The 23,235-nt window shown below is 37.0% G+C and overlaps 1 protein-coding gene and 1 pseudogene across 1 annotated transcript in view; both read right to left on the bottom strand.

The window, feature by feature from the left end:
- SGCG (sarcoglycan gamma) overlaps window positions 1-23,235 on the bottom strand; it is an 86,657-nt gene that overhangs the window by 38,499 nt on the left and 24,923 nt on the right. The window contains exon 4 of the mRNA XM_058547843.1: window positions 16,268-16,355. Within this exon, the coding sequence (XP_058403826.1) occupies window positions 16,268-16,355 (88 nt within the window). The remainder of the gene's footprint in view (window positions 1-16,267; window positions 16,356-23,235) is intronic.
- Window positions 11,900-13,597, bottom strand: LOC131410020 (protein SDA1 homolog; annotated as a pseudogene).

Genomic DNA, 23,235 nt, shown 5'->3' with positions numbered 1-23,235 from the left:
ACACGGATTAGAGCTGAGCAAGTAATATTCTTTTGCAGCAGAGTTCCTTAAGAAATAAAATTCAAATTCTATCTTGGTGATAAAAAAAAGGACTATCTGGTAAAATAAAATTTTTAATGAAAAGCTTTGGTACAAACAAAGAAGGAAATAAATAAAAAATAAAGGAAATAAAGGAAAGTCTTATGATCTGATGAATTATGTATGTGAAATTGGCTTAAGGGTTTTTCTAGTGAAAATACAATCAAATTATTTCCAACAGAGGAGAGAAGTCAAGATGGCAGCATAGGTGGACTCTGAACTCACCACCTCCCACAGGCACAACAGACTTACAACTACTCTTGGAACAATTACCCCTGAGAGAGAACTGAAAACTGGATAAGTGGAACCCCTGCAACAAACGACAGTCCTGCCTGAGGTAGAAGAGGCAGAAATTCCCTTCTGAAGAGAAAAAAAAGCCACCCTCACAAGCCACAGTGCTTCACAGCTGGCCAGAAGCAATCCCAAGGTACGCAGCCTTCCCTGGAGGAGTCGGGGACCTGAGCTGGGGAGTGTTGCCGCTATAAACATTTTTTGGACCCAGCAAAACCAAGATGAGTGTCATAATACCCAGCTTTGCTGGCTACTAACAACAACGGGGAATACCCCCAGCAAAGCTGGGACATAAGGAAATTAAAGCTGGCTCTTAAAGCGCCCATGCACAAATTCACCTGTTTCAGAAAGCAACCTAAAATCACCAGAAAGAAAGGTGCACAGTGCTTTGGTGAAAAGAGACTCACCTTATAGGCTCTGGGTGCATCTCGGTAAGAGGTGACAGCTCTCCAGGGACTGGGACATCGGTGGCAGCCATTGTTGTGGCCTGGTATGGGTGTGCCTACACAGACGCTGGCAGATGCCATTGGAGTTTTCCCCCTGGCCTGCTAGCCCAGGGTCTGCCCCACCCACTAGAGCACCTATTTAATCCAGCTCAGCCAAAGCAAGCAGCCTACCCTAGAAACCAGCCCCACTCAACAAGCCCTCAGGCAACTTGTGGGCCTGCATAGGCTAGGTGCCTGGATTCTCTGCAGCCAGGCAAGCCGCTCCACCTCTGTGTTGCAGGGTGTGCGCGAGGAGTAGGTGGAGTGTGTGGGGTATTGGGGGAGTGTGTGGAGCCTCTGCCATGGGGTGACTGGATCCACTTCAGGGGGTCAGGGCATGCACACAGGGCAGGACTGTGTTGACAGTGTGTGTGTCCCTATGGGGTATGGCGCTTGTCAGCTGCAGAAGAGTTGTGCTTCTCAAACAGCCACACAGGGGATTGGCCCCACCTTCCAAAGCCTGAAATAATTGGGTGCTCCTGGGCCTGGGGCCAGCCCCGCCCAGCTGCAATCCTCAGAGAGCTGAAAAGAGTCTTATAGGCCAGAGATCTACAGCAATTGTAAGCCCCTGAGCCTGACAACCAGCCATGCTGGGGGCCTACTCACTTAACAGAAAAACTGCAACAGGAATGTGCTCTTAGACCTTGCAGCCAACTGTGCTGGGGCTCCCCATGCCCGATAAAGAGACTGAAGGGCCCACAACAACTGCACACAGCTGAGCATTACAACCAGCCGGCCAAGGGGACAGCTCAGTCTCCCTGGGCGCCTATAGCAAGAGCAACCCTGCCACAACAGAAGGACACATGTAGCCCACATGAGGGTCATTCCTGGAACATTTGGAACTGGTGATGAGAGGGAAGCACAGTGCTGGGCCTCTTAAGGCATCTCTTACATAAGGCCACCTCTCCAAGTTCAGGAGACATAGCTGACCTACCTAATACATAGACACAAGCACAGAGAAAGAAACAAAATGAGGAGGCAAAGGAATATGTTCCAAGTAAGGGAACAGGACAAAACCCCAGGAAAGGAACTAGATGAAACAGAAATAATAGCCAAAAACTTCCCTAACCTAAGGAAAGAAACAGACATCTAGGTACAGAAAGCACAGAGAGCACCAAAAAATATAAACCCAAAGAGGCCCACACCAAGACACAGCATAATTAAAATGTCCAGAATCAAAGATAAAGAGAGAATCCTAAAAGCTGCAAGAGAAAGGCAACCAGTCACATACAAAGGAAACTCCATAGGTTATCAGCTGACTTCTCAGCAGAAACCTTACAGACTAAAAGAGAGTGGCACCATATATTTAAAGTGCTAAAAAGAAAAAACCTACAGCCAAGAATACTCTACCCGGCAAAGTTATAATTCAGAATGGAAGGAGAGAGAAAGAATTTCCCAGACAAGTAAAAATTAAAGGAGTTTGTCACCAAGAAACCAGTCCTACAAGAAATGCTAAAGGGACTTATTTAAGGGGGAAAGAGAAGATCACAAATTGGAAAAAATTATCTGTTTCCATGATAAGAGGGTAATGGATACAAATGCACAAAAAAGAGGTTAGATATCAAAAAGATAAAATGTGGGAGGAGGGGAATAAAAGAGTAGAGCTTTTAGAAAGAGATAAAACTAAAGAGACCATCAACTTAATATAGATTGCTATATACATAGGTTATTATATATAAACCTCATGGTAATCACAAACCAGAAACCTATAACATATACACAAAAAACTAAGAGAAAGGAACCCAAACATAATACTAAAGAAAGCCATCAAACTACAAGGGAAGAGAGCAAGAGAAGAAGAAAGGAACAGAGAAAAACTACTAAAACACCCAGAAAAAAAGTAAAAAATGGCAATAAGTACATACTTATCAGTAGCTACTTTAAATGTCAATGGACTAAATGCTCCAATCAAAAGGAATAGGGTGGCTGACGGGATGAAAAAACAAGACCCATAAATATGCTGCATACAAGAGACACACTTCAGACCTAAAGACACTCACAAACTGAAAGTGAAGGGATGGAAAAAGATACTCCATGCAAATGGCAGTGAAAAGAAAGCTGGGGTAGCAATACTTATATCAGACAAAATAGACTTTAAAACAAAAACTGTAACAAGAGACAAAGAAGGGCACTACATAATGATCAAGGGAACAATCCAACCAGAGGATATAGCACTTGTAAATATTTATGCACCCAATGTAGGAGCATCTAAATGTATAAAGCAAGTATTAACAGACATAAAAGAAGAAATAGACAGTAACACAATAATAGTAGGGGACTTTAACACTCCACTTACACCAACGGATAGATCATCCAAATGGAGGATCAATAAGGAAATATTGGCCTTAAATGACACCCTAGACCAGATGGACTTCGTAGATATATATAGAACATTCCATCCAAAAACCAAAGAATACGCATTCTTTTCAAATGCACATGGAATGTTCTCTAGGATTGATCACATATTAGGCCACAAAACTAGTCTCTATAAATTTAAGAAGATTGAAATAATACCAAGCATCATTTCTGACTGCAACGGTATGAAACTAGAAATCAACTATAGGAAGAAAATCAGAAAAGCCACAAATATGTGGAGATTAAACAAAATGCTACTGAACAATGATTGAGTCAATGAAGAAATCAAAGGAGAAATCAAAAAACATCTGAAGACAAATGAAAATGAAAATATGACATGCCAGAATTTATGGGATACAGCAAAAGTGGTTTTAAGAGGGAAGTTTATAGCAATACAGGCCTATCTCAGCAAACAAGAAAAATCTCAAATAAACATTCTAACAGTGCACCTAAAAGAACTGGAAAAGAAGAACAAACAAAGCCCCAAATCAGTAGGAGGGAAATAATAAAAATCAGAGCAGAAATAAATGAAATAGAGACTAACAAAAATATTAAAAAATCAATGAAACCAGGAGCTGGTTCTTTGAAAAGATAAACAAAATTGACAAACCTTATCTAGACTCATCAACAGAGAGAAGGCTCAAATAAGTAAAATCAGAAATGAAAGAGGAGAAATTACAACAGACACCTCAGAAATAAAAAAGATTATAAAAGAATACCATGAAAAGCTATATGCCAACAACTTGGATAATCTAGAAAAAATACATAAATTCTTAGAATCGTACAACCTTCCAAAACTGAATCAAGAAGAAATAGAGAATTTGAATAGACCCATCACCAGTAAGGTGATCAAAACAGTAATCAAAAATCTCCCAAAAAATAAAAGTCCAGGACCAGACGGCTTCCCTGGTGAATTTTACCAAACATTCTAAGAAGACTTAATACCTATCCTTCTCACACTCTTCCAAAAAATTGAGGAGGGGAAGCTTCCTAACTCATTCTATGAAGCCAACATTATCCTGATACCAAAACCAGACAAGGACAACACAAAAAAGAGAATTACATGCCAATATCACTGATGAACATTGATGCAAAAGTCCTTAACAAAATACTAGCAAATCGAATAGAACAATACATTAAAATGATCATACACCATGATCAAGTGGGATTTATTCCAGGGATGCAGGGATGGTTTGACAGCCACAAATCAGTCAACATGGTACACCGCATTAACGAAATGAAGAATAAAAATCACATGATCATCTCAATAGATGCAGAGAAAGCATTTGACAAGATACAGCATCCATTTATGATAAAATCTCTGAATAAAATGTGTATAGAAGGAAAGTACTTCAACATATGAAAGGCCAAATATGACAAACCCACAGCTAATATCATTCTCAATGGTGAAAAACTGAAAGCTATCCCTTTAAGAACAGGAACCAGACAAGGATGCCCACTCTCACCACTCCTATTTAACATAGTATTAGAAGTCCTAGCCAGAGCAATCAGGCAAGAGAAAGAAATAAAAGGGATCCAAATTGGAGAAGAAGTGAAATTGTCACTATTTGCAAATGACATGATTTTATATATAGAAAACCCTAAAGAATCCACCAAAAAACTTTTAGACATAATAAATGCATACAGTAAAGTTGCAGGATACAAAATCAACACACAAAAATCAGTGGCGTTTCTATACACTAACAATGAAGTAGTAGAAAGAGAAATTAAGAATACAATCCCATTTTCAATTGCAACAAAAAGAATAAAATACCTAGGAATAAACTTAACCAAGGAGGTGAAAGATCTGTACACTGGAAACTATAAAACATTGTTGAAAGAAATTGAAGAAGACATAAAGAAATGGAAAGACACCCTTGGACGGGAAGAATTAACCTAGTTAAAATGTCTATACTTTCTAAAGCAATCTATAGATTCAATGCAGTCCCTATCAAAGTTCCAATGACACTTTTCACAGAAATAGAACAAAGAATCCTAAAATTTATTTGGAACAACAAAAGACCCTGAATAGCCAAAGCAATCCTGAGAAAAAAGAACAAAGCTGGAGGTATCACACTCCCTGATTTCAAAATATACTACAAAGCTATAGTAATCAAAACAGCATGGTACTGGCACAAAAACAGACACACAGATCAATGGAAGAGAATTGAGAGCCCAGAAATAAACCCACACATCTATGGACAGCCAATTTTTGACAAGGGACCCGAGAACATACAATGGAGAAAGGAAAGTCTCTTCAATAAATGGTGCTGGGAAAACTGGACAGCCACATGCAAAAAAATGAAAGTAGGCCATTATCTTACACCAAACACAAAAATTAACTCCAAATTGATTAAAGACTTGAATGTAAGACTCGAAACCATGAAAATTCTAGAAGAAAACATAGGCAGTACGCTCTTCGACATGTGTTTTAGCAGCATATTTTCAAGTACCATGTCCTACCAGGTAAGGGAAACAATAGAAAAAATAAACAAATGGGACTACATCAAACTAAAAGGCTTCTGCACAGCAAAAGAAACCATCAACAAAATGAAAAGACAACCTAACAACTGGGAAAACATATTTGCAAACCATATATCTTGATAAGAGGTTAATGTCCAAAATATATAAAGAACTCATACATGTCAACAACAAAAAAACTAACAACCCAATTAAAAAATGGGCAAAAGACCCAAACAGACATTTCTCCAAAGAAGATATACAGTTGGCCAAGAGGCACATGAAAAGATGTTCAACATCATTAACTATCAGGGAAATGCAAATCAAAACTACAATGAGATATCACCTCACCCCCATCAGAATGGCTATAATTAACAACACAGGAAACAACAATTGTTGGAGAGGACATGGAGAGAAGGGAACTCTCATACGTTGCTAGTGGGAGTGCAAACAGGTGCAGCCACTATGGAAAACAGTATGGAGATTCCTCAAAAAATTAAGAATAGAACTACTATATGATCCAGCTATTCCACTGCTGGGTGCTTTTCCAAAGAACATGAAAACAGGTGTGTGTAAAGATACATGCACTCCTCTGTTCACTGCAGCATTATGCACAACAGCCAAGACTTGGAAGCAACCTAAGTGCCCATCAAGGGATGGATGGATAAAGAAGATGTGGTATATATACACAATGGAATACTACTCAGCCGTAATAAATGATGAAATCCAGCCATTTGTGACAACATGGATGGGCATTGAGGGTATTATGCAAAGTGAAATAAATCAGAGGGAGAAGGTCAAATACAAATACCGTATGATCTCACTTCAAGTAGAAGATAATAACAACAACAAACAAACACATAGAGACAGAGATTGGATTGGTGATTACCAGAGGGAAGGGGGGCAGGGAGGAGGGCAAAAGGGATGATTAGGTACATGTGTGTGGTGATGGAATGTAATTAGTCTTTGGGTGGTGAACATGATGTAATACACGGAGAAATTGAAGTATAATGATGTACACCTGAAATTTCTATAATGCTATAAACCAATGTTGCTGCAATAAAAAAGAAAAAATTCTTTTTGACACACAATATGCCTTGTTAACAGCCCTCTTCCTCCACTAAGATAGCTTTAATTTAAGATAACATCATTTAAAAACAAATGTCACAAAGTCCTCTAAAAAATATTCTGCTGCTGCAAATATTGTATTGTAGGAAAAAATATTGGACTTGAAGCACAAAACCACGGTTAAGGTCACTCTCCTACTTTTTCTGTGTAACCTTGCATTATTAGTTCAGCTTTATATGCCTGGTGTTAATGACCCTTACCTGTATAGCCTGACTCTATTCCTTAGGTCAGTCTGTTACATCCATGCACCATGAGTTCATGGACCTATAATGACTGAGAAAGGGCTCAACTGCTATTCATAGCAATTGCCTTGGATGAACTCTCTGTGTTTTTATTCCTGGCTTGCTTTGTTGAAGTTCTCTCTTCTGTTTTGGCTGCTAAATCTTGGCTTTGTTTCCCATTCATGATCCTCTCCATGACCCAAAATCCCTCACGGCTGTGGCTCAGACTTGCATTCGAACCCTTGTCCACTTTGGACTACCCTAGATAGGCCATCTTGCCCCATCTCATCTCTTAGATCTCTCCCCCATGTTCGGACTGGGGTTTAGCCCATCCCATCCTACACAATCTTTTATTCATTCCTCTATTCATTCATTCAACAAATATTTATTGGATATCTACTAAACATATGAGGTGCCTGAATTATGAATTGTGGTATTTGCTTAATGGAATAATCTAAGTCCAATATTTGAGTATTATGTAATCAAATTATTATATATATATATATATATATATATATTCCTTGGAATATTACTAAGCCATTAAAATAATGCTATGAAGATATCTGTATTAAATTAAAAATGATGGACTTCTGGGTAGCTTTACATAGTGGTAGCTATGGCTATTACTCAAATCTCCTCCCTAAATTATACAGAATAGCTTTACAACTACAAAATTCAACACAAACAACACCCTCAGCATTATTTGAACACAGAGAATACTGAAACTACAAAAAACCTTTGAGTCAAAGGAGACAAATGAACAAGTCCCAGGGTTACGATTGCTCACACTCCTACTTCCAAACCTGCCCCCTCACAGGCTTTGTGCTGAGCAAAGACAGACAGAGAAAACACATGAGGGGCTTTGATGAAGGCCACTCAAGGGACGGACAAAAGCAATGCAGGCAAATGGAGATGAAATAGAGCTGGGATAGCTATCCTGCTATCAGCAAAGTGGAATTCAAGTCAAAAGATTAAAAATGACAAAAAAGGTCTTTTTTTTTTTTTTTTTTTTTTTGCTGGGGAAGATTCGCCCTGAGCTAACGTCTGTGCCAGTCTTCCTCTATTTTTATGTGGGTCATCGCCACAGCATGGCTGCTGACAAGTGATGTAGGTCCGAACCCAGGCCGCTGAAGCAGAGTGTGCTGAACGTAACCACTAGGCCACAGGGCTGGCCCCAAAAAAGGACGTTTTTAATGCTAATATCACAATACACAACAAAGATATAACACTTGTGAATATCCATGCACCAAATGTCACAGCAACCACCTTCATGAAATAAAAATTAAAGATATGAGGACACAGATAGAACATACTAATAATAGTAGACTTAATATACCACTTTCGGTACAAGACAGAGGAAATGGACTAAAAATTAGTAAGGACATGGAAGATCTAAAAACTTAATAAGATTGAACTTGAAAGTCTGATAACAGATACATATACATTCTTCTCAAGTGCCCACAGCACTTTCACAAAAACTGATCATATGTTAGGTCACAAACAACATCTGTCCTTTTCACAAAGTTGAAAGACCACAAAAAACACTCCCTCAGCACAATGCAATAAAACTAGAATTTGCTAACAAAAACAAAAAGACAGAAAGGTCCACCCATGTAGAAATTTAAAAATCTCTTATTAAATAACTTCTAGGTGAAAGGGGGAAATATAAACAGAAATTAGAGAATTAAAGAAAATAATGACATTGAATACACTATATTTCAGAATGTATGGCATGCATGTAAAGAAGTGGTAAGAGGAAAATTTATTGTACTAAAAACCTTTATAAATAAATACATTAGGTTCCTAATTAAAAAAAAAATAGAAAAAGAACAACAAAGGTAGCCAAAAGAAAGCACAGGGAGGGAAATAATAAAGATAAAATAAGAAATTAACTTGGGAGAAACTAGTATAAAAGAGATCTAAATAATAAATCAAAATTCTGTTTTTTTGAGAAAATTTACAAAATAGATAAACCACTAGCTATGATGATCAAAAAAATGAGTAGCAGAAATATACAAAATAAGGAATTATAAGTGGAAAATAACCACTGAAATGGAAGAAATTTTTTAAAATCCCAAGAGACTGCTATGTAGAGTTATATGCAAATAAATTTGAAAGCCTAGATAAAACAGAAAATTTTATAGGGAAATAGAGATTGCCAAAATTGACCCCATTAAATTAGAAAGCTTAAACAGACCAGTATCCAAAGAAGAAATGGATAAATTTATTTAAAAACTACCCTACAAAAAAGCACCAAGTGCAGATGGTTTTCCGAGAGAATTCTAACAAACTTCAAAAACCAGATAGTCTCAATGCTCTGTCAATTATTCTAGAGTATTGAAAGTACTTTAAGAAGCAAGTTTAACACTAATACCTAAATGAGAAAAAGATAGCACAAAGAAAGAAAACTGTAGACTAGTATTACTCATGAATGCAAAAATTCTAAAAGAAGCAAACAGAATCCAACACCATATTAGGAAAATAACACACCATAATTAAGTGAGATTTATTCCAGGAATGCAAGATTGGTTTTATATGAGGAAGTTATTAGTGTTATATTACTAATATCATTTATTCATATCATTTTAATAAATCTAATAAAATAAATTATATCATTAAATCCATAGATGCTGGAAAAGTCTTTGACAAAATTCAACACACATTTATGATAAAAAACATTCAAAAAATAGGCATTGAAGGATGCTTTCTTAACATGATAAAATATATGTACCTTAACCCTAGGGCTAATATCTTATGTAATGGGGAAACACTAGAAGCATTTCAGCTAAGATCAGAAACAAGGCAAGGATGTCTATTGTTACCACTCCTATGCAACATTGTATTAGAGGTATTGGTCAATGCAACTAATAATGTAAATCAATTAAAGGCATAAGATTGAGTAAAGAAGTGAAACTGTATTTGCAGATGATAAAATAGTATACCTGACAAACCCCAAACACTCAATGATAAAATTAATTCAACCAATAAAATACTTCAGTGAAGTAGCAAGATATAAAATTAACATACAATAATCTTTCATATACAGAAACAAAAATTAAAATACGTAATGGTAGAGAAAATTCCATTTACACTAACAACAAAGAAGATTAAAAATTTAGCAATTCATTTAATAAGAAATGTGCAAAACTTATACGAGGAAAATTTTGACACCTGAACAAATGAAAAGACACCCTGTGTTCCTGTGTAGGATGACTCAGCATTATACGTTGTCGCTTCTCCCAGAGTTAATTTATAAATTCAATGCAATCCCAATAATAATGCCAACGAACTATTTTATAGAATTAGTAAGTTGATACTAAAGTTCACATGGAAAAACAAACATCCAAGAATAGCCTGGAAAAAGAAAACACAAGGGAGGCTAGCCCTACCAGACAGTAAGAGATACCATAAAGTCTCTATAATTAAAAGACTATGATGCTCAAGCATGAATAGACTAGTGGAGTAGAAAGCCCATAATCAGATCCAAATATATATGGAAATCTAATATATCATAATAATGGCATCTCATGGACTAGGGATCTGAGGGAAAAAAAATGAAACCATACAAGCACTAGAAGAAAACATGCGTCAATTCCACATTAACCTTGGTGTAGGAAAAGTCTGAAACCATGACTCAGAATCCAGAAGCAGTGAAAGAAAGATGGTAAATTTGACTACATAAAAAGAAAAGTGTTACATGATTAAAAACACATGATAATGTTACACAACAACTGAAAAACTGGGAGAAAATATTTGCAGCATATACCTCTGACAGAGAGCTAAGATCCTTAATATATAAAGAACTCTTAATCGAGAGACAAAAAGATGACAAACCTGATAGAAAAATGGGGGAAAAGTCATGAGCAGACAATTCACAACAAAGATATAAAAATCGCCCTCAAACTTATGAAAAAATGTTCAAACTTACTTGTAATTAGAGAAATACAAGTTACAGCAACACTGAGATATCATTTTTCACCTATGAGACTGGAAATAATTTAAAAATATATGACGACATTTTGTTGGTGAGGCTACGAGGAAACGCGCATTTTCCTACAGTGTTGGTGGGAATCCAAACTGCGTCGACCTTCTAGAGGGAAATTTGGCAAAACTTAACAAAACTACATTTATACATACCTTTTGACCCAACAATCCCACCTCTAGGAATATATCTTGAAGATACAACTCCAACAAAACAAAATACATACAAAAATGTTATTCTTTGTGGCAATATTTATAATTGCAAAAGATTGAGAACAACTTAAATATCTCTATATATGGGTGAATGGTTGAATAACCACCGTACATCCACATGATTTACTATACAGTAGTAGGCAGCTGTAAAAACGAGGAAGGAAGATATCTATGAATTGATATGGAGCAACTTCCAGGGCACACTGTTAAGTGATAAAAGTGCAAAAGAGTACCTATTGTATGCTACCCTTCATCTAAGTGTGAAAGGGACCAAAGAAAATATACAGGTGTTTGCTCATTTACGCAAAAGAAGTAAAGGAAGGCTAAACCTGAAACTAAAGAGACTGGTTACCTACATAGTGGGGGTTGGAAAGAGGTGGGGGATGGGACTGAGGTAGAAGGGATGAGGAGGAAGTCTTACATCTCTGACTATACCTTTTTGTACAGATCTGACTCTGGGAACCATACTAACACTGGATGCACCCTACACACATCCTCCAAAATAACCATTGTGTTTTCCCTCAAATAAATTCCCTTTTATGCTTTTTTTTTTTTAACTGCGGTTTTCAAAATGTAGTAGTTCCGAGCTTTTAAACATAAGCAAATATTTTTGAATTTACCGGTTTTCAGAGCAAAAACACAAATTTAACATTATCTTTAGAATGGAAAACTTGCTTGGAAGGAACTTCATTCTGTTTTTCTTTATTCCAAAAGTGCATCTCGTAGCGTCAGTTGTTTTGCTCTGAAGGAACACCTAGTTTCTGACTGGACATTCTGGCTACAATGCATCATCACAAAGTTCCTCTCTTTCTCTTTTCTGTATTTGTGGAACTGGAAAATTGATTCATTTGGGTTTTCTTCCTAACTATTGTTTCTGGTCTGTCTTTCCAGCCATTGCTGTTGCTAATCTTGTCTCCTCGTCAGAAGTAGGCTTTTATGAAAGTGTTCAGTGTCCTGAAGTGAAAGTAACTTGTCTCTGCGCCCACTAGTGCTATTTCAATATATTTCGTTTCGGGGCTTTCCTGGGGCAGCACTGCATTCCTCAGTTAGAGGAAAATCCAGGCAGATTTTCTGGAAGCCTCCTTGGGTTAGAACCTCACTAGTGCTAAGGGTGGCAGTTTTGGCTTTCCACTCCGCTGTGTGCATGCTGGTCAGATTCTCAGACAGGTCTTGCTGTTCTTCATGGAAGAGCGGTACATGTAAGCCCATTCACCACTGGCATCCTCCCCTTCCCTGAGACTGGTACTTTCTCACCCATCTTCATCATTCTCTTTCTCTTTCCTAACTCCAGAATGTCTGCTCCTGAGATGCAATCTTTAGCATCTAATTCTCCATATTCTTGCACTCTTGCTTCTACCGAAACCTCTGTAGGCTTACCCCAGAATTTCTTCTGCAACATCTGAGGATTTGGTGCTTGGAAGAGCTGAATGAAAGTTCTAGCAGACCTCATCATGTTCTTATCTTCGTGTGTTTTACACCGGGCCCGATCTTGGAGGGTTCTCAGTCATAGCTAGAGGACATCAGCTGTTATCTCTTTCATAGCATTGATTCCTACTGTCATGACTTCCCTTGAGTTCTTATTGATAATAAAATTGTTGGCCTCAGTCCTGAGCAATGATGTGCTTGTGCAGCAAACAGAAGGATCTTGATCACTTCTCTTTGAAGGGCCTGCAGAAACCTCCGCTCAAAGGAATCAAAGTCAAAGAGAGAAAGCCCATGAAATCCCACCGATCTGGAGATAAGGTCCCTAAGCATCGTCCTCCCTTCAAACCTCTCCTCAGCACACTCTAGGTGCTTTAGTAATTTTTCTACAGAACCTTGGGGATCATTAACCAAGTGAATGGCTGGAAAGTCAAACATCTGTTATTGTTCTTCTTTTGTTTCTTGAGTACTCTCATAGCCTGTTGCAATCTTGTGTGGTATTTGGGGCTTCTCTTCCCTGTGCCACACTGCACTACAAGGTCCTTCACCTTCAGATTGTGAGTTACTGCCCTGCTTCTCTTGTTTGTCTGGGAGGGATTTCAAAGCAGCAACTAATAGCTTGGTGACTTGAGAGAAACATGTAGCTGGGATAACACTGACAGTTTTGGCATTATTCCAAAGTTTCTTCTGTTGAGTTCAATCATTATACCCAAAGACACTCTGGCTGCAGTTGCATTGCTGTCTCTTAATATGGTGTGCATGAAATTCTGCCATACTATATTCACGTTATTTTTGTGTCTTACGTTTATATTCTTGATATCAGTCACGCACTGAGTGTAGAAAGTCTTTTGCAGATGCTTATCATGGCAACGCAGAAGTTCAAAGAAGAACTCTAACAAACGCGATGGATTGATGACATTCTTATTTCCCAGCTTTGCAAAATGTCATTTGAAAATCTGGATCTAAGACAGTGTGATTGTGGCGGAGCAGAGCTCTCAGCACTTAGGAAAATCACTTAGATCTCCGGGTGCAGTGACCAAATTGTGCCATAAACATCACCAGCTCCCCTGGTGGGTTTATTTGGTTGAAATTTGAAAATCTTCACACTGGATTTGCAGTGACTCTACTGCTGTAGAACCCCCTCGAGGCAGAGGCGGGTGGCACTGCTTGATCAGGTTCTGTACCTGCAGCAGCTTGCTGGGCAGTGGGGTGCTGTATTCTCAGGACACGTTGGCTGCAGCCTGGCTCAGTTCTCAGAAAACTCACACTGCCAAACCCACCAACCTATCTGAGCACAGCTGGCATACTTCTGGGTGTCTCTTATTTTTAAGCTAATCAGAATGGGTTTCTGTTATTTGAAATCAAAAGAAAATTAACTGCAGTAATCAGAGCTGCATTTATAACTTGTAAGATTCCATTGTTGCTGCTTATGATTTGATATCTTTTAGTTCCAAGATTTGAAATGCTAGCTATTAGTGCTTGCTTTTCAATGTTTGATTTCTTTTGGAATTTAAGACTTGGTTTTGATTGTATTGCTTGCCAATTTTTTTAGTGGTTTAGTAATAAACAATTATTCATTTAATTAAATGGGATTAATTTGGCTAGTTTACATAGATTACATTTTAATATCCAGATTGGCTAATTTTAACTTCTTCCAGGAAATGTGAGACTGGAATGGCTGTGATTGTGGGAAGTTATTTACTGAAAATAATCTTGGATTTGGTGAGCTGAGCGATATTCCCTAGTTCAGGGTTCTCAGTATCACAGAGGTTTTCCAACCAAAGATTTAATAGAAATCCCTAATTATAACAGTATATCAGGCATGAAACACCGAGGTTAAAACTCCAGATTTGAGGTTAATTGTTTAAACCAAAGTAATTCCAAAGGGAAACGTTTTTTTAAGTAAATTCCTTGGTGACAAAAATGGGAACCATAGTTGCAGCATCTAGGACAGTTACTGGTGTGCTGTAATTTAAGGAAATCTGACTAGGGATAGGGAGGGCTCATGGAAACACTCCTGCTGAGAGAAACAAGTCCTGAGTCATTCCTGGTTTGTCTTTTCTACTAACTTAGCTGTGTGTCCTTGAACAAATTAGCTTTTCAATGCTTCAGTTTTTTCATCCATGAAATTGGAGACAGATTTATATTATTTCTAACTCCATTGTACGATATATGAAAATCCACGTTTAACAAAAAATTGAGTGAATAAATGAGCATTTGTATTAAATCATTTTTATAAGAATATAGTAAAAGAAATCTTTTACTTTTGGAGCTCCTAAGAAATAATCATATATTGTTTATATGTTATTAATTACGTGATGGCATATGGAAACTAGCATGTAGGCATTCAATAAATGTTTGTTGAATGAATGAAAAAAGATGAGAAAAAGATCTCTCAAACATTTAAAGCTATAGTCAAAGAATTTTAAGAAATTATGGTAAAGATAAATCATAATGCTATACAATTCATCAAGAAAATATGATTTGGTTTAGACAAGTTTCAAGAACATGTATGCTGGATAAGCTCAGGGTCATCTCTAGATCCACTGAGAATTTCACTGGACTTAGTGATTAAACAAACTTTTAAGCAAAAGAGAAATACAATTCATTATTTAGAATAAGTTATAAAGATTGAAACAGAACATAAAATATGGAACTCTTGTATTCAGTATAACAAAAAGGAATCATCAGGTAAATATATGGCTGTAGTTTCCAATGTACATTAGTCTGTTTCGTGAAAACAGCCATTAAAAAAGAGAGACACTGAAAGTTACCATTTTGTGTTGGCAGTATACTTCTTACCTATTTTCTCATAATCAAAAGGCCCATCCTTATAGATTTAGCAAATCTGTAGAACGTTGATAGTATAGAGAAGGTAGGTACATCCCTTTTACCAGGTGGTTTGCTCTTCTGTTGTTTCTTTCATCTACATTCTTTCTCTCCAATCCTTTTTCTCACTGTGAGAAGTTCCATGTGACCTCACTCCCACGTGAATGTATTCTCTGGTCTTAGCTGATTGGAAGGGTGTACACAGCTGACTCAAGGGCAATTGGTTGAACAGACTAGTTGGGCCAATTAGAGCACTTTGTTGTGACTTTAGAGTTCGTGAAATTGAAGACTAAGGTGGTTGGTGTTGAGAACTACAGCCAATCAGATGAGAACCAGAGAGGTCCTGTAGGTCCTGTAGAGTTAGAACTGATGCAGCCATAATACCCATGTGAAAGTGATGGGCAAAGATACACTGGAAAGGAGAGGTACACAGGTCGAGAGAGAGCGAGAGATAGAGAATACTTTCAGCTCTCAGCCCCTGGTCTCTGTTCTCTTGAGGTCAGCTGCTTTGGTTCCTTTCCTTTGGTCTCTGTGAGATTCTTTTGTACTCTGCAATATCATTATGCTTCTTATACTACCTTGAATGATCCTCTGTTTCTCAGAATCACTTTAATTAAAATACTTCAGACTGTTCTCCGTTGAGGCTATTTTCTGTGGTCAGCACAGTATAATATTTAGAAAATTCATACTTTAATTGTTCATAAATAACTTTGAATTCTTTAGAAGAAAAAGCAAATTTATCCATTCATCACAACTATTCATGGATCATACACGTGCAAAGCACTGTGATGAAGGTGGACTCACCCACTTTTAATCTGCCTGTGACCTCTTCTTCAGAGTTGCGTGCGTTTACAGTCACGTTCTGAGTTGACTGCAGAAGCAGAGATGAGTCCTAGAAAGAGATTTACAAAATTAGCCAAATACATACTATTTAAAATGACTATATCTTTATATTTATATAGAAATTTAGGATTTATATAAAGTAATTTCTTCATAGTCACAGATCCTGTGATCCTATAAATTTGTGGCTAAAATTATTTTTAAAACTTGGATTATATTATGTTAAAGGGGTAAAAGTATTAACTTTTTCATGAAATATAATAATCTCATGGGTTTATAGTGCTTGTATCCACTGGTTACAATGTGCCAAGTCAGTTCTCAAGGTGAAGATCTGAAACAATCAAGTTTTAATTAGTGTTTTTCCTTTTCAAGAAATTAAAATTTCATTTCTTATTATTTTTGTCCAGGACATGATATGTTTTAAGAAGATAAATCAGAGAATGGTTAGTTCTTCTATAATAAATACCACGTTACTTATTTTCAAAATGCAAAGGCTTCTTGCAATTTCAAAATATCATTTAAAATTTGTTGGATGCCTATATTTTTTAAGCATTTTGTTGAAAGATAAAGTGGCTTTATGAGCACGTAAGTGCTTTCTGTGGTATCATAATTCTGAATGGATGGTTTTGTTTTACAGAAGATTGCTTGCTTTTATATCAACAATTTTCTTGAAAAGGAATGCAGCAATTTGGCTATTGGAGTCAGGTGGGTTTATGGTTCACTCAGAGGGAACCAAATATCTTCCAAAGTTGTGGGGAAAAATGTGATTTTTCAGAAGGAAAGAAGTTTCAGGAACACTTTGGAACTCCAGCAGGTCAGAAATTGTCCAACTTGCTTTGTGGAAGCAGATGGATCTATCAGCATCTCACGTTTTATCCAATGATACTTGTTTTTGCAATGTTATAAATAACTAGGATGACAATAAGAGCTGACAATTTACCAAAAATTTTAGTATCCATCCTTTCATTTTATCTTCCACATTTTAAAGTAGGTACCGTTACTCCTAATACAGAGATGAGGAAATTGAGTCCAAAGAGATTAAATTACAGCTCACCCAAAGTCACAGCTAACAAGTGACAGTTCCATGATGGAACCCAGTTTTTAGATGCTAACTTCCATGCTCTTTTTACCATTCTCCTGGAATAGGAGGGCAGGGCTCAGAGCCGTGAGGTCCACTCCCATGCCTAGACAAAGTAAGTTATTCTGGGAACCACTCTGGTTGCCTGGTCCAATACACACTCTCAAACCCTTTCCTTTTTCTGCCTTCCACTGCAGGGGTTGGAAAGGCTAATTGCTTTCTCAGCCTGTCTTGCAGCTAGGGTGATCCAAGTGACACAATTCTGGTCAATGAGATGTAAGCCAAAATTGGCTGGGGCTGGGGCTGAGGGTTTCTAGGCAAGCTTTTCCTTTCCTGATGAAAGGGATGCGTGCATTGGCACTGCACATCTCCCTGGTCACATGTCTTGCATGTGGCCTAGCAGACATCTAGTGCATGGGAAAGACAGGAGGATGGCAAAGACACTGGTTCCAATGTTGCTGACTGGTGAACTGATGCTGCAGCTGCCCCTTCCGGCTTCTTGTTATGTGAGAATAAAAGTTCCTATTAAGTTGTGCCACTACTAAGGTAAATTTTCTGTTACTCACAGTATAAAGCAGAAATTGCCCTGTAACAATATTAACAAAATGATATAAACATTCCCTGTATTACTTAACAAAAGCTCTTATATTGAATTGCACACTCTTTCTAATCTACGTTTTTCATAAAACAAAACCTTAAAACAATAAACAGCTACATTAAAAAAAACCTGCAATGTTTATGGTGAAGTAGAGGTGCATTATTTCCATTTTCTACATGAGGCAGCTGAGATTTACAGCTTGTGAATAATGAGTATTTCAGTTTTCATAATTAGCTAGTGATATCCTTTAGAAAAATTTTATGTCATTTATAGAATGTCAGTGAGGTAGAAAGAGAACATTTAATTTTCCATTTTTCATCTGAATTGAATTCTGACTATATTTATTGGATAAAAACAATGCATCTTTCAACATTATATTGAGCCTGAGGAAGTACATAAAAGAGCCACAGGACATAATATCTTTTCTCCAGAGTGTGTGACCTAGACAAAGAGCTATGAGAGAGATGCATAAAAAGACCATTAACAATGTAAAGATGTGTTGGTAGGGTCCAAATATAGATCACAACTGCCCTAGGAGTTCTCAATAATCCCCTGTGGCCACTTCATGTACGTACATAATTAACTACTTTACATTTGAACCTAATATGGGAATGGCAGAGACTGATTTAGTTATTGAAGCAGCATGTGTATGTTAAGAATTCTGCTAAACAGCATGTAGAAAAATTACATTTATCTGCAGAAAGTTATTCGTAATACTTCCTTATTATTCTTTGAATGTTGGTAGGATCCTTAGTGATGTCCCCTCTACTATTTCTGATATTGGTCATTTGTGCCCTGTCTTTTTAATGATTAGTCTGGTTAGAGGTTGATGAATTTTTATAGATCTTATTAAAAAAACCAGCTTTTGGTTTCACTGATTTTGTCTATTGTTTTTAGGATTTCTATTTTGTTGATTTCTGCTGCTTGTTCTTTCATTTCTTCTCTTACTTTTGGTTTAATTTGTTCTTCTTTTTCTAGTTTCTCAGTGAGTATGCTGAGGTCATTGATTTTCTTGTTTTCTAATATAGGCAGTTAGTACTATAGGTTTCCCTCTAAGCAATGCTTTAACTACACCCCCCCCCCCAAATTTGACATACTGTTTTTTTTCATTTTTATTCAGTTCAAAATACTGCCTTACCTTTCGAATTCTTCTTTGACCTATGGATTATGTATAAATGTTTTATTTAATTTCCAAATTTTGGAAAATTTTCATATATTTTTGTTACTGTTTTCTTATTAAATTCATTGTGGTTAGATAACATATGCTGTATGATTTGAATGTTTTTAAATTTGTTGAGATTTGTTTTATAGTCCAAAATATGATCTTGGTAAATACTCCTTGTGCATTTGAAAATAACTTGTATTCTACTCTTGTTGGGGGGAGTGTTCTGTAAACGTTAATTAGAATAAGTAGGCTGATAGTGTTGTTCAAATCTTCTATATCCTTATTGATTTTCTATTTGTTCTATCACCTATTGAAAGAGGGATTTTGAAATCTCTGACTATAAATGTGGATTTTTCTATTTTTCTTTTTTGCAGTTCTTTCAGTTTTTGCTTTACGTATCTTGAAGCTCAGATATTAGGTATGTAAGTGTTTGACTACATAAATATCAATGAATTTACTCCTGTATCATTTGAAATGACCCTCTGTATCTTTGAGATTTTTATCTCTTTGCTCTGAAATCTATTTTGTCTGTTATTAATATAGCCACTCCAACTTTCTTTTGATGAGTGTTAGTATCGTATATCTCTTTTTACTCTTTTACTTTTAACCTATTTGTGTCTTTATAATTAAGGTGAGTGTTTTTGTAGGTGGCTGGCACATAGTTGGTCTTGCTTTCTCATTCAGTATGACAATCTCTGCCTTTCAATTGGAGTGTTTAGACCATTTGTATTTAATATGATTATTGATGTGGCTTAGTTTAAATCTACCAATTTTCTATTTGTTTTCTATTTATCCCATTTGCTCTTTGTTTCCTCTGTCTTCTTTCTTTTGGATTAATTGAGTATTATTTATGATTTCATTTTATCTCCTTGGTTGACATATTAACTATACTTTGTGTGTGTGTGTTTACTTTAGAATTTATACTATACATCTTTAACTTATCATGGTCTGTCTTCAAGTAATTTCACACCACTTCATGTATGATATAAGAACATTATAACAGTACTTCCATTTTTCTCTCTCATGGTTTTTGTTTCATTCTGGTCATACATTTTACTTCTATCCTTGTGGTAAACCCCAAAATACATTGTTATTATTTCCGCTTTGGTATTCAAGTATCTTCTAAAATGTTTAAAATTAAAAAATTATTATTTTCTGTTTACGCACATATTTCTAGTATTTATTCTTTTGTGAAGATCCAGATTTCCATCTGGTATCATATTCTCTTTGCACGAAAGACTTCTGTTAATATATCTTGTAGTGCCAATCTACTGAAGTACATTTTTTTCAACTTTAGTGAGTCTGAAAAAAAGATTTCATTCTGGCTTTGTTTTTGAAACATATTTTTGCTAGGTATAGAATTCTAGGTTGGCTGCTTTTGGTTTTTGTTATAGTACTTAAAGTCGCTGCTTTGCTGTCTTCTGACTTGAATTGTTCCTGACTAGAAGTCTGCTATCATCCTTTTCTCTGTTCTTTTGTATGTAATATGTCTTTTTACTCTGGCTGCTTGGAAGGTTTTCTCTTTACTCTAGTTTTAAGCAAATTTATTATGATATGCCTTGATGTAGTTTTCTTCTTGTTTCTTTTGTTTGGGGTTCAGTGAGCATGTTTGATCTGTGGGTTGAAAGTTTTCATCACATTTGGAAAAAAATTACACATTTTTTTTTTCAAATAATATTTGTCCTCTCTTTTCTCTACTCTACTTTGGGGATTCCAATCACACACATTTAAGACACCTTGACACTGGCCCTCAATTCACTGATACTCTGTTAATTTTTTCCAGTCTTTTTTCTCTAGGTTTCATTTTGGTTAGGATCTATTGCTATATCTTCAAGTTCACTAATCTTTTCTTCTGTAGTGTCCAGTCTGCTGTTAATCTGTTAATTCCATGAATTAACTTTGTTTTAAATTCCATGTGTTCAACTTTCCATCTCTAGATTAATTTGGGTTTTTCTGTCTTTCCCACTTTCATGTCTCTCCTTAACATGTTCATGCTTTCCTTGACCTTTGTGCCCAGACGGAACATAGTTTTCTTGAGTTTTGCTCTGGGACACAGTAAGTCACTTGGAAAAAGTATGATACTTCCAAGGCTTCCTATTAAACTTTGTTAGATGAGACCAGACCAGTATTAATTCTAGTGCAGACCTTGTGCCACTGCTGAGCCAACACCCTTTGAGCATTTCTACCTGATGCCCCATGACTTATGAAGTTTTCCCACTCTGGCTGGTGGGAATATGAGCTGTTGCCAAACTTGTGTGAACTCCAGGGATTGTTCCTTCTGCTTCCGTCGAGTAGTTACTTCCTCAGTCTCAGGTAGCTTCCTCTCACACACAAGCACTGATAAGTACTTACCTACAGACTCGGTGCAGTGAGTGGTGAAGGGAGAGTGAACTCTGCAACCTCTGGAGCTCTGTCAGCGTATGGCAGCTCCCTCATCTATGGTACTCTGCCCTGTGAACTTTAGGGTGGCTGGTTTTCCCTGGACTCCCACCCCTATCTCCTCAACTCAGGGAGAATACCTGCCTCTTCACTGGCCCCCCTCCCTCCCTGTGGCCTTAGAAACTCTCCCCAGGCAGTAACCTGGGGCAATCCTAGGGCTCACCTCTTTTGATGCCCTCTCTCCGAGATGACTGCCCTGACTGCCATTGTCTAATATTTGAAACCCATCCTAGAACATTTGGGCTGCTATAACAAAATCCCAGAGACTGGGTGGCTTATGAACAACAAATACTTATTTCTCACAGTTCTGGAGGCTGGGAAGTCCAAGACCATGGTGCTGGCAGATTCGGTGTCTGGCGAGACTCATTTTCTGGTTCATAGAGGGCACCTTCCAGCTGTAATCTCACATGGTGGAAGGGGCAAGGGAGCTCTCTCAGGCCTCTTTTGTAAGGGCTCTAATCTCATTCGTAAAGGCTCCACCCTCATGACCTAATCACCTCCCCAATCACCTCCTAACACCATCACTTGGGGGTTAGGATTTCAACATACAAACATTCAGACCATAGCAAAAACCATTGTTTCATATATTTTTTCAAGTTTTTTAGTGGTTTAATGAGAGAGGGTAAATCTGTTCCCTGTTATTTCTGCCCTATATTGTCTGTTTTGATTTTATAATTTCTTGTTTTTTTAATGAAAACTACTCAAAAAATAGCTTTATCTCTTTGAGATTCTTAAGTGTGCTTTCTCAGTCATTTTCAGATTGATTAATTTTACTTAGTTGGAAGTTAATTCTCTTTTGTGTAGATTTTGTTTGGTATCCTTTTTTTAGATGAAGTTTTCCTTATGTGTTTTGAAGTTCAGTCTCAAGCTCCCTGTATGGATGCATTTTAATTTCTGTGCTTACCCAGCCTGTCTAAAGGCTTTACCATTGTTTCCATTTCAGACCCCAGTGTCTCTCAGTCTTATGACAGTGACCCAGGGTTACTGTCCTCAGTGATATTCGGGTTCTGTCTGGCATCTTTGGGGGCTTCTCCCCACAGATATGCAGCTTTATTCAAGTTTGGGCATAGTTGCAACTATTTTCTGCCCTTGATTGCTGCCTCATGTGATGGGCCTGGCTGGAGTCCCAGTCACGTAGACACCATTTTAGTCTCTGTTCCTCTGTGAGCTTTGACTGTAAATTGCCCCTGCCTCTTTTCAGGGTTGTGAACTTCAAAGACAATCATTTCAAGTAAAGTTTTATCACTGTGTGTTTCTGTTTTATTTCATTTTTGACCATGTGTATATATTTTTAAATACAACCTTTTTGTTCTTTCAGATATATTGGTATGTGTTTGGGTTAATGGGCAGGGTAGATGGGTTTAAATCACAAACCCCAAGCACGATCTTGACAGGACCTCATGTATTAATTTTGAAGGGCTGCCGAGGAATCATATGTTAGAGGCCAGAGTACCCTGTCCAATTATGTTTATAATGAAGAAATTCTCTCAGCCCAGTAATATAAATAAATGAATTATGTGTCAAATTTTGCAAATTCATAAGGTAATTTCTGTAATTTTATGGAAAATTACTTCCTAGACTCATCTTTGAAAAAGAAACATAACTAATACATCAGTGCATACAGAAATTACAAATATACTTTTGTTCAGGTA

The sequence above is a fragment of the Diceros bicornis genome, chromosome 9 (genome assembly GCF_020826845.1).
Source record: "Diceros bicornis minor isolate mBicDic1 chromosome 9, mDicBic1.mat.cur, whole genome shotgun sequence".
Lineage (NCBI taxonomy): Eukaryota > Metazoa > Chordata > Mammalia > Perissodactyla > Rhinocerotidae > Diceros > Diceros bicornis.
The sequence above is the reverse complement of the archived record's forward strand: the minus strand, read 5'-3'. Positions and strand labels throughout refer to the sequence as shown.